Consider the following 12,399-nt stretch of genomic DNA (forward strand, 5'->3'; position numbering starts at 1 on the left):
TTCATGCGACCATCTGTCAAAAACTCAGACATTTAATTTACTATCATATAAGACAAAGAAAAGTAGCAGCTTTAAAAATTTGCTGATTTATTTTCTGTCAACTGATTATTTCAGCTCTACAGTACAGTAGGGCATAGAAAATGGCACCAGTGGTTCCCCTAAAAGATTTCAAAACTCCAGGCTAAAGACAAGATCTGCAAACTTTTGCTGTCACAGCGTCTGGCAGCACTCAGGCTATAGGGAGATAAAATTGCCAAAATCAATTTGATCTTTTAAATATCTGACAATATATCTTTGAAAACTAATGGCTTTTTAGATGTCACAGTTACCCATCAGTTTTTTTTATGTTTCTTGTTTCACTTCTTTAAATCTTTAAGTTGTTCTTCCTGTTTTACATATTAATACACTGTTGGAACAACTACTGCAACCTACATGTTTAACATATTTGTAACAATTTATGTACTTATTGTATTCATGATATTATTATTATTATCTTATTAACTTTTACAGAGCTGAATATACTCCTATTTATTTCACTTCACTTGCTCCTAGTTCAACATCAAATGTACTTCTAATTCTGTGTCTAGTCTACAGGACCATTTTATTTTATTAACATTTTATTTATTATGATCATAAATTCTTCTGTACATGCTTTGTTGCTTTATGCATGAATGAAATGAGCTACTTCTTTGCCATATGTAAATTCCATTTCAAAATTCACTGCAGTTAATCATAACTGATAAAATGTATTTGCAGATCTGAATAAAATACAAATTTCTAAGCACTGTTACTTTGAAAGGCTGATGTTTATAGCTATTGTACACTACATGTAGGTAAACTGATACAGTTATAAGTTATTATCATTATCTGTTCTAGGAAGGTGTTTTGGCTTCTTTGGTACTTAATGAGCTTTAAGTGTGGGAACTTAAAGACCAAGAGATAAGACAATATGTTTTTTTTAATCTGCATTCTTTATTGGAAAAACACCATTAAGTTTAAGCCTATAATGTCTAAATGTGTAATTCTGAAAAAAAGGTGTGAGGGGGGTGTAATAGGCAGAGATGGTGTGAAAATGAAATGTTGTTTCAGATCTAGTAGAGCAGGCAACAACATTACTTGATCAAATGACAAACAAATGACCAGCTGTTCATTTTAACCGCTTAAGTGTGAATTGAAACCAGTGTTAGTGATAACTTTAGCAGCAGTGCAGCTCAGACACAGATGATACAGCCAGTGCTAAACTCCAGTTATATGCAAATCACATATTTTCTTGCTTTTTGAATTGGGAAACAAAGTAAATACAACCCCTGCAGCAAACCCACAGTAAAATGAGCCTTTCTTCAAACATTAAATCACTGTCACTTACATCTTAAAGGTCAGTACTTATTCTACATTATTCTTTGTAGATTAAGCTGTTAGGTGCTGCACAGAGACTGAGACACGGCTGAGTTGGCAGTTTATAGAGGCACTCTTAGGAGGTCAGACATACTGGCAGAATAGCCAGAGTGGTTTGGAGCTGGGCATCATTGGAATACGGTTTGTGCTGATGCCAAAACTTTGCATTTGTTACCTTTAAGATATATATAGATTTTTCTTTATTTGTTACTTGCATTCAATGGATGGTGCATAAACACAAGTGACTGTACTAGAACTTTGCCTAAATAAAATGATCTAAAACTGGCAAATAACTGTTGTAAAAATGCTCTTATACGATCCAAACAATCAAATACTTAAGTCAGTCATACTTAATATTTTAATCACAATGTATTTTCCTTTTTATTGGTTTTTAAATGATTGCAGTCTACTGTGTCAGTACGGCACATATACATTTTCAGTGGAGTAGACTGTGGTGCTTCATTTGATGTGTGGGCATGTTACAGGTAGTATGATTTTCCCTCATCTGTGTTATAAGTCATTCTCATATAATCTCTCTGACAGTTTTTCCTCCAGCAGGACCAGTGGAGGAAATTTGCTTTAAAGGTGGTCATTCATAAAGAAATGTCTCAATGAACATGCTCAATAAAATGTGGATATCAGCAACACTAAAGACAACATTCACACAAAGAGCTGTGTCTGTCCTGATTTTTTAAAAACAATGTTGTGTACAACATTTACAGCCTCTAAAAATCAACTTTTGCTGCAAAATCAGTTTATTATATTTCAGGGTTAGGGTTTAGTAGTTTCACCAATTTCAACATCACACACTGTGTTGTTATACAATATAATATTTCTCCTATTAGACAGCATCACTATGATATGGGGTGTGGTTCTGAATATTATTTGGTCGCTTCATGTCCTTGATTGGCCATTCTGAATTCCAACAACATTCCTGAATGTCTTTTAACATGCAGCTAACCCTCACAACCTCCTTACTTCAGCTGAGGTACACGCTATTACATTGTTGTACATCCTGTACATTAAAAAGACCACACAAAACACAGGAAATTGTCACTTCACATACTCGGTGTATGTGTGATTCAAATGCGTACTCCTATAAAATTCAAACTTACTTTCATGTCATATTTTCCCCTAATTTTGTCTAAATCAAAACACAGTTCCTGTGTTTTATGCAGAACTCATAATGATTTAGGGTGTGTTGTAATGATTGTGAGGGTGTGTTGTGTCTGTGTCGCAGCTTTCTGTGAGATGATGTGTGTTTTAGTGTGTTTTAGCTTCCTGATTCCACCCCCCACCCCCCCCCCGGCCAAAATCTGTCTAGGCAGCCGCCTTCACTGCTGGTAAGTGAGGGAGGAAATCCCTTAAAAGCGTTTTCACAGACTATCTGAGGAGGAGCAGGAAACTGGGCCATGCTCCCCAGCTTTGTCCACATTTCAGGACATTCCCATTCCAATTAGGGGATTTATCACTGTAGAGTCATGTGTTTATGTCAGAAGACCCATAGGAATAGGCGAGTGCATAGCCAGTACTTCCCTTTATTTACAATACACATGGTATCATATGCAAGTATGCATGGTGTGTGATGAATGTGGAAACCAAAGGACAAGTCTGGTTTGAACTGATTTTTTCACATGAAAAGATCATGTTTTGCAATACTTTCTGTCTTCTCACCCTGTCTGTGGCCCCAAGCCTGCTGGAAGATCTTTAAAAACAGCTCACAAATGTAAAATTTCATTTTTTTAAAAAGGTTGAGCAATTTCCTAAATCAGCTGGGCACTTTTTTTTTGATTTGTTAAGCAAAAACACCAGATATTCTCTGCTTATTTACAACCTTGTCTGGGTTATGCAGATTAATTTGACTTTATCTTTTACCATCCCTACCACCACGACAGGAGCTCTACTGTCTGATAATTACAGCTGGAAAGATTAATCAGTTAGTCAGTGCAAAGACATTGAATCAATAACTTTTTATAAATCATTTTCAAGCAGAAATGTCTACATTTTGATGGTTCCAGATGTCAGGTGTTACATCACAGTGTATTGAGTATCTTTGGGGTCTGGACTGTTGGTCACACAAAACACAATATTTGAGGATGTCACCTCGGGCTCTAGGAAAACAGGACAGTCATAATTTACTCTTTAGGGAGTTACATGACAGTACCAGCAATTTTCAAAAAATTAAAACCTAAAAAGGTTCTAATTATATTGTCTAAAATGTAAGTAGAGCTCTCAGTTTGATTATATTCTAAAGTTAAATCTATGAACAATTTAACGGAATTAACAGTTATTTTGGTAATTGATTCATTGTTAAAGCCATTTTTAAGCCAAAAATGATCTGGTTGCAGCTTCTCCAACCTTAAGGATTTGCTTTATGAGTATATTTGGGTTTTGGTCTGTTGGTTGGACAAAACCTGACATGTGATGACCTTAAGTAGTACTCTGCAGATTAATGGATAGTGAAAATAATCATTAGTTGCAGCTTTAATTTGTTCCTCCTGTCATCTTTCTCTCACTCTCACTTTTCACACGTTTATGATTAGATTGTTATCTGTCCCTCATTTGCTTTCATTTTCTATCACTCTATTTATTAGGTGTATTTCACCATCACTGAAGCATGAACACACTCACACATGCATGCATATACACAATCTGTGGTAGTAAAGAGGGTTGGGCTTCCTCCTCAGCCCACTTATCCCTCAGTTCCTGAGTTTCATAATGACATCTCAGGTCAAAGCCTGGCCTCACAGGTTGCTGCTGCTCCCCTCGTCACTGTCCACCATGTTCCTGTACCTGCTCTTCCCTCTTCTAATCATAAGTAAGTATCTGACTTCACACATGCACACACATTTCATGTTTTACATGGGCTGTAGTTTAATGGTTTACTCTCTTCTCTTGGAATTTCCTGGTTTCCCTGGGTTTCCTGCATGTTTCCATGCGTGTCCATTGTTCTCGTAGTGTGTGGGATTGATGGAGGAACGAAAAAAAAAGACATTTTAGTTGAAGCAATCAAGAGGCTAGTGTGAGATTCCCTGTGATTTTAAGAACTTTTTTGTTCGCAGGTATTGAGGAATCACAAACAGCCAACATGACAGTGGAAGAACTGAACAAAGTTGAACGGAACCAAACATTCAGTGTCTTTCACAAGTCTAACCGTAAGACATTTTGTTTTTCATTTCCTACTTATGAGTCTGGCTAACTAATTATTATTTTCACTCTTAATTGATCAGCTGATAATATTCTTGATTAATCATCTGGTCCTCAATTTATCAGCATTTAATTAAGACATTTTAAACCAGAACAGAAGCTGGAGCCAGGTTAAGGTCAATGCTCAGTGTGTCTTGAAATTGTCTTAGAGAGGAGTTGATTCAACTGTATGATCATTTTGGAGGCTGCAGTCTGCGGTTCTGTTGAATTATTTTATGCTAAAACTGACAGGTGTTTCTATTATTCTGTCCCCTCCATTTATATGAGTCAGGCCAGGCTAAATAACACACCTCTGTATAATGGATACAACTCGATGGCATCACAAACTGCTTGTGTATTAGTTTTACTGCTGCACCAGTCTCACTTGTAGTTTACAAGTGAGTGTTACATTACATAGGAGACATTATACATCTATATGTAATGTAATCCATTAGTCTTATTAAATTGTCCACATCTATTAGTATTATTAAACCTTTTATTTGTTCAGTTTAGACTCGGCTAAGATTAGAGAAATACTGTGATCTGATGTTATGGTATAATACAGGAAAAGTTGACAGTGATTTGAGCCCCACCCTGTATATTCACATTTAACCAAAACCACCATCTTTTTGTAAGCTTAACCAAAGAGCTTTTCTGGCCTAAATCACAGACAGACTTCGGATGTGAACACCCATCTCTGATGGGAGAGTTGTTCTCTTTGCACTGCTCTATGCTGCCACACAGCCCTGGTAGTGTAGCCCCACCTTTTGAGGTCCACTGTCAGTGTGAGAAAAGTTTACTAACAACCTCTGCACTGCATGAGACACTGAACTATGCCAATAAAAACCTAAAATCTCAGTATATCAGAATCTCTCTCTCTCTCTTCAAATTTAATTTGAATTCATTTATGTATAGTGTTTAAATCATTCAGATTTAAGCATTTTTAAGTTAAACAAATGTTTTTTCCCTCTGTAGAAGTATCTGTTATACGTGTTGCATGGATTTCATTGAGATTTTTATTTTTATTTATTATTATTTTTTTTATTATGCAGGTACCAATGAAACCAGGCAATGTGACATCTGATTTTTACAATACTGTGGAGAGTGAAATTGAGGACGAACTGCAAAACAACTTAACATCTACAGCCCTCACAGAGGATAATGGTGAGTGCTTCTGCTCCCTCTGCATGAGGGAAGGAAACCCCCGTCCTTAGCAGTGCCTTTAAATTTCCTGTGCACGTAATTTCTTACCATGCAGCTGAAACACTATCAGTCTATGTGGTTAGCTATCAGTAAGAGCGTAGGTTAGGAAACATGCTTGACTAAGCCACTGATTGAGATTAAAGAACCTGTCTGCTTAATGCACATCACGGGAAACTTCAGAAATATTTCATACATTTTACACAGCAAGACACTTTGAATTGATCAAAGTATTGGCTTGATATTTGTATGTTTCTGTTCCTGTTAGTTCATGTATGTCATAAGTATTTTTGTTTACTTTATTTTGCAGAGAGTTTTCAGGACCAGGAAAAGGAGTTCCCTCACAGACACTGCCATCAGGACCAGCTAATGGAGTTCAGTCGCATGTATTGTGAAACAACTTTTCATCAGGAAATGATGACAATCAGGCCAGAAAACTGGTGTCTCATGGAAAGTATCACCAAGTATGGCAATTTTTTATTTCTAGAATTAAGTGTCTGTTCTTTGCATCAACAGTATTAGTAGTCTTAAAAAGTGAGTAATTACCTGAAATCTTCATCTCATTTTCAGAAAACATCTATACAAACATATATATATATATATATATATATATATATATATATATATATATATATATATATATATATATATAGAGAGAGAGAGAGAGAGAGAGAGAGAGAATATAAAAATATAAATAATCACAAATTATTTTGATATTTTATTCATTGTTTGGGTCATTCTTCAGGCAAAAATTCCAAATATTTAATAATTTTAGGTTCTTGAATGTGAGGATTTTTTTTCCTTGTCATAGATTACAGCAAACTAGGTTTCTTTGGACTGCAAGTTGGATAAAAACACCATAGGATCTAAGAAACTGTGATGGGAATTTCACAGTGCTCTGGTGTTTTATAGACCAAATGATTCATTCATTAATCTGGAAAGTAATTGAGAGTTAAATCAACAATACAAATAATCATTCCCTAATCATAAGAGTGTTTATCTTATCTGACAGCCCCATCAGCAGGATGCCATCTTTTGTTAGTGCCTTTGGTTAACTTACGTTAACATACAAAACAAAGGTATTTGAATTTTTTAGATTTAGGGTTAAATGGTAAATCTGGGTCATTTGTACCACAGTGACCAGACTCAGGCCAACTGGTTCAGATGCAAAGTCAGACAGGTCATCTTGAAATAAAGTAGAAAGTAGGACAATGTGCCATTTACCATTTGTGTAGAATACAACAAACCACAAATATTTAGTTAGTAAACCTGATGAGAGGATATCCAGATACGCACTCAGTTGTCAGTTTATTAGGAACATCCAGCTAAAAATTCCCCATTATAGAAGGATGTAATGTTCAGTTCCAGACAATTAGCAGGCCTTACAACCCAGAGGGGCATTGTTTCACACATTTGAGGAAAACCAATGATCAGAGATAGCTGCAACAACAAAATAAAACAAATAAGAATAACTTTCAGAACATATTTAATTTTCACAGAGAACATAATAAGTATGTGATAAACAGTTGTATAAAAGGTATAATAAGAACAACAGTAATAACAATGACAATGAATTTAGTTAAACCAAAGAATCATGTTAAGTGAGATACTGTCTCCTTTCTGTAAACCATATTCATTTAAACCTCAGTTAAACTGGGTCTGCAGCAGGTTAAAGTCAAACCTCAGATACAGTGACCTCTACAGGAGTGTTGCAGTTAAAACCACAGGTTATGAGGACAAAGCAGTGAGGTTTAAATGATCCTTTGATCCCCCAAAACACAGGTTTAAACCTGTCCTAAGCCTAAAACCACAGCATATTTCATTACAGAGCAAGTGTTGAAATCACCCACAGATTGCCTATGAGGGAATTACAAAGTTTTAACTGAACACTGACCACTGAATGTTTGACTGAATGAAACAAAATGTTTGTAAAGTAGTGAAAAAAAATACTAAAAATCACATCTAGGCAAGCAGTCTCCTGAACCCTGAGTGTGTGTCTCTTCCCCTGCAGAGTAAAATGCTTTAAATGTGTTTGGTGATCTTTTCGTTCAGCCCACCCTTCCACAGCCCCAAACAGGAAACCACCAGTCTCAGTTTTAGTTATAGGCAGATGTACCACACTGTTCACGGTCCAACTAAAGGGTTTCATTTCAAAAATGAGATACTGACTTTTCTAAAAACAGTGCCTTCTTATGAACTGCTTATCATTATCATTACACATTATGAGAAGAAAACTATTAAAATAGCAGACAAAACCCAGAATGCTGTTACTTAAAATTTCTAAAACGTGCAAACTCCGGAGTGACCGTTTTAAGCTTTTTGTTATTGATTAAACTGTTATTTTACTTTCTGCATCTGTTACAGACCATACAGTGACTTGACATATTGCTTGGAGAAGCTGAGTGAAATCGTCAGCTGCTATTACCCGAACCCCAACACTCAAGACATCTTCCTCTACATCCACTCCTACTACTTCCACAACTGTACAAAGGAGGAACTCCTGTTTGAGGATGCACCTCACGGGCTGGTGATGGCCCTCACACTTATCCCCGTGAGCCTCATCCCCTTTATGGTTTACCTGGTGGTTTGGAAAAGTAAGGTCCAAGAGTGAGTCCTGTTAGACCTGCTGCACCTAAGCTAAACCATGTTATACATGAGAATATGCTCCAGAAACTGCTTTATATTTTTACAGGACAGAAGTAATAAATTGAAAAAATTCATTTTGGGAAATATACTTGTAGCTTGGAGTGTCATGTCTATATGCTAAATATTATGGCACAGCCAGCAGCTGCTTAGCTTAGCTTAGCTTAGAATTAAGACTGGAAGCAGGAGGACACGGCCAGCCTGGCTTGGTCCAAATATAGGATAATTCAGTGTTTTTTTGCTTTTAGAAGTCATTTTTAGTTGGAATTGAACATCTTGTATATAACTGGTAGGTGGATTTTCTTACTTTTGAACAGAGCCAGACTACCAGTTTCCAGTCTTTCTGCTATGCTAAGCTAACTGTCTCCTGGCTGTAGTTTCAGATTTATCATACAGACATGAGAGTGGTATCAGTCTTCATATCTAACTCTCTGTCAGAAAGTGAATGAGCATATTCTAGCATCATCTATCTCTAGATAAAGTTAACTCAACCCTCTATCATATTAGTCTCTGGTATGTATGTGCTTTAACTTCTTGCCAAATATGGTGTATAACTCTGGCAAAACAAGCTAATTGCATAACAATAACACACATGATTACTTTGGGACTTTCCAGGAATTGTTTTTCCCGATTTTGACACACACAGAGCAACAGTCTTCTGGCAAGGTCAGCTTGACCTGTACAACACTCACATTTACTAAGGTCTCCTAGTCATGTAGTGGTTACTCAGATATACAGGAAAAGTGGGAAAAACAGAGTCGTATGACTGTCCGCTACATGCCCCTTTCTGGAACTAAGTGTCTGAAGCTGAAAATACAGGAGGAAATGCATCATTTTCTGGCTGAAATATACTATAAATACTGTGCTTGGCAGGGCTTGTTGTATCACATTACTATGTCTTTAAAACACAGTTTTAAAAGTAAAATAATCTCTGTCCATATTAACATACCTGGAAACACATGACCTTTCACATACACTGTGCATGCACATGATGGTATAAACAGGAAGTAGTTTGTCTACTGTAGTTTGTTGCTTTGTTGCAGAAAATACTGCGAGCAAAATTTGACTGTGCACCAGCTACTAGCAAAGACACTAAACGTGGATGGGGTCAGTGAGCCTAAAAGTGTCTTGCAATGATGCTGTTGTTGTACAGTGGTAAGTCTGACATGTGGTTTCTTATTTTTAATTTAACAGCAAACTTAGGGTTTTTACCGGCATCAGAATGACACATGCAAAGCTGCAAGTAGCATAGTGAATCACAATGAACAAAAAATGCATCATGGAATCTGTGTTCCTGACACATTTCTAATTTCTAAGAAAACTACTCTCACTTAAATTGCTGTGGTTTCTTCTTGTGTGTGTGTGTGTGTGTGTGTATTTTTTTTTCTTTTCTTTTTTTTTTTTTGGTTGGTAAAATAAGAACATTTTGTCTGTCTTTGTCTGTGCGGGGGTTTCAAGTTAAACATTAGAATAATTTTAGGTGGGAGGTTAGAGAGGTTAGCGTTCTCACAAGTGTAGAAATGCACTGTAATCTATGGTGATAACAGCTCTGTGATGTTGCTGGTTCCTGCTGGGTTGTAAAGGATGCTGAAGATAAGAGGAGGAGAATCCATTAGCACAGAGTCTCACTAACACCGTATCTGCCTGTTCTCTGTATGCAGTGGAATGAAATTCACACACACACACACACACACACGCACACAATTTGTGTCAGCCATGTCAACTAAAACTAAAACCATGTTGCTTCATCACACCTACACCACCCAACGCGACATTGTCGATCAGCCCACCAGTTTCAGGTCACCCAAACGTGACGTTTCTTTTTTTTTCTTATTAATCCTGGGTGTCCCCAGATTTACATTGAGCAAAAACATCATTGACTGATTTATTCGCTTATAAAATTGCTGAATTTACTACAGCAACAAATAATCACCAGCCATCGAATACACTGAGAACATTGTTGTTACACAAACAGAAGATCGTCGCTGTGAAAACAATGATGATCTGCATTTCCTTTGAGGCTTTACATGTATCAGTAACAGCACATTTTTTCAGCACATCTCAGTAGTTTCCCAAGGGTGACTCTTTCTGCAGAGAGTATTGTTTACCTTATCTTGCAGCCTCTGTTGCAGACTGTTGACACTAGATGTTCTGCTGATACTGGTTTGGCATGTTTGGCATTTTACCGTCTCTCAAAATCTGACCATTAAATGTAACAGACATTCAAAATTTTAGTAACGTCTTGCGTAGGCCACTTTTAGATGTATTTTATGTGCGTATATTGACTCCAATTGGCTTTCATTCTGCCCCTTAAGGTAAATATGTGTCCAGTGAGATTCTTTAGGTACCAGATATTACATTCATGGGATTGTTGAGCATCTCATCCCAGTATTCTGCTGCTCTAACAGCCTTCACTCTTTTGGTTTCACACTTTCCATCAGATATTGGAACCTGGGTGCAGGAATTTCCTCCCATTTAGCCACAAGAGCATTAGCGACATCCATCATTGATGTTGGGTGATAAGGTCTGGCTCACAGTCAGTGTCCCAGTTCTTCCACCTCAAACTGGGGAAAAAAAACATTTATTTATGGAGCTGGCTTTGTGCACAGGACCACTGTCATGTTCAAACAGGAAAGGGACAAACACAAACTGTTGCCATAAAGTTGGAAACATTTCATTGTCTGAAGCTGTTTTGGCTTTTGGTTTTTCAAAATGAAGCAGTGCTTATATTAATGACGACCTCCCCCGCATATTTCTTCAATGTGTGACCAGTTCATTGTGTACCCTCCCTAAATACTTTAGTAGATTGCACTTATACACTCTAATGCAAGCCAGCTCTGCCACATATTCTACTTTTACAAAGCTTTATAATGGCCTTTTTTTTTTTTTTTGGTAATTACACCTGTATGTTTGTTATTGTGTCATTGTTAGTGGTGGTGTTGTTCCAGACTGCATTACACGATTGTATTAAGATATGTTTTTAATATTTATCCCCCATTATGTTTGTAAATGGGAAGAACATAAGAACATTAGAATCTCTATATGATGCAGTCCAGTTCAACACCACTACAAACTATAACCTCATTAATAATTTGTAAAGGTCAATTATTGTATTGCAGTAGAATGTATAGATGTACCTAATCATGTGACCATTTACTGTAATATATGTGCCACACTACACAAATATGTAGCAAACTGCTCAGTGCACTGAGGACACACTGCCACCTACTGGTTCCAAGTATGTGTGTGTGTGTGTGTGTATATATATATACATATATACACACACACACACACACACACACACACACACATATATATATATATGTATGTATGTATGTATGTATAAAGGCTGGAAAAAGCCACAGAGAAACATCAAATAAATCATTAATCTTATAAGTGAGAGCTTTAGTGTGTTGTTTGGAAGCCAAACACTGACATACAGTCGTATCCTTAGTGGCCATTGTTTTCGTGAAAGATAAGGTAACATCAAATACAACTGGCCATTATTACAGTATCACCACCTGTTTGAAGTAAAGCAGCAGGGGGGTTAAGTGGCTATAAAGGAGCTGTAGATTCACAAGGACTGTTAGTCCTGGCACATCTTCTATGAAACAGCAGTCTGTGGTTTTAAGGACAGTTTAGGTTCCAGTACATTTACTCTATAGGCTGGACACTATCTGAGGTAAGTCCTGATCGGCAGCAGTTTGTTTTGTCTATACACATATGTGCTATAAATGCAGTAGTAGAGGGAGTAAAAAATACTCCATTACAGTATTGCATGCAAAATTATACTAAAAATCCAAAAATAAAAAAATATCAAAAGCAAAAGAGCATATATAGGAAATATTCATAATTTACTTAAGTAGAATTACAGAAGTACCAGCAACATACTGGCAACAAAATAGCCCCTGAATGAATGGTATTATCTTTATTAAAGTTTAATGCATCATGGAATGCATATGGGAAATTCTAAGT

The 12,399-nt window shown here is 36.6% G+C and overlaps 1 protein-coding gene across 1 annotated transcript; it reads left to right on the forward strand.

The window, feature by feature from the left end:
- The first annotated feature begins 4,047 nt into the window (after positions 1-4,047).
- LOC108892055 (uncharacterized) lies at positions 4,048-11,820 on the forward strand. The gene is made up of 5 exons (XM_018689493.2): positions 4,048-4,213; positions 4,458-4,553; positions 5,638-5,745; positions 6,092-6,245; positions 8,146-11,820. The coding sequence occupies exons 1-5, from the start codon at positions 4,114-4,116 to the stop codon at positions 8,390-8,392; spliced, it is 705 nt and encodes a 234-aa protein (XP_018545009.1). The 5' UTR covers positions 4,048-4,113; the 3' UTR covers positions 8,393-11,820.
- The last annotated feature ends 579 nt before the right edge of the window (positions 11,821-12,399 follow it).

This window comes from Lates calcarifer, linkage group LG23, assembly GCF_001640805.2.
Source record: "Lates calcarifer isolate ASB-BC8 linkage group LG23, TLL_Latcal_v3, whole genome shotgun sequence".
Taxonomy (NCBI): domain Eukaryota; kingdom Metazoa; phylum Chordata; class Actinopteri; family Centropomidae; genus Lates; species Lates calcarifer.

What these genes read in the sequence shown, in the direction of transcription:
- LOC108892055 (XM_018689493.2), top strand. Translation starts at nt 4,114, where the DNA reads ATGACATCTCAGGTCAAAGCCTGGCCTCACAGGTTGCTGCTGCTCCCC. An exon ending in AGCCCTCACAGAGGATAATG is followed by an intron (nt 5,746 to 6,091) that starts GTGAGTGCTTCT and finishes TTTATTTTGCAG; the next exon opens with AGAGTTTTCAGGACCAGGAA. An exon ending in CTCATGGAAAGTATCACCAA is followed by an intron (nt 6,246 to 8,145) that starts GTATGGCAATTT and finishes CATCTGTTACAG; the next exon opens with ACCATACAGTGACTTGACAT.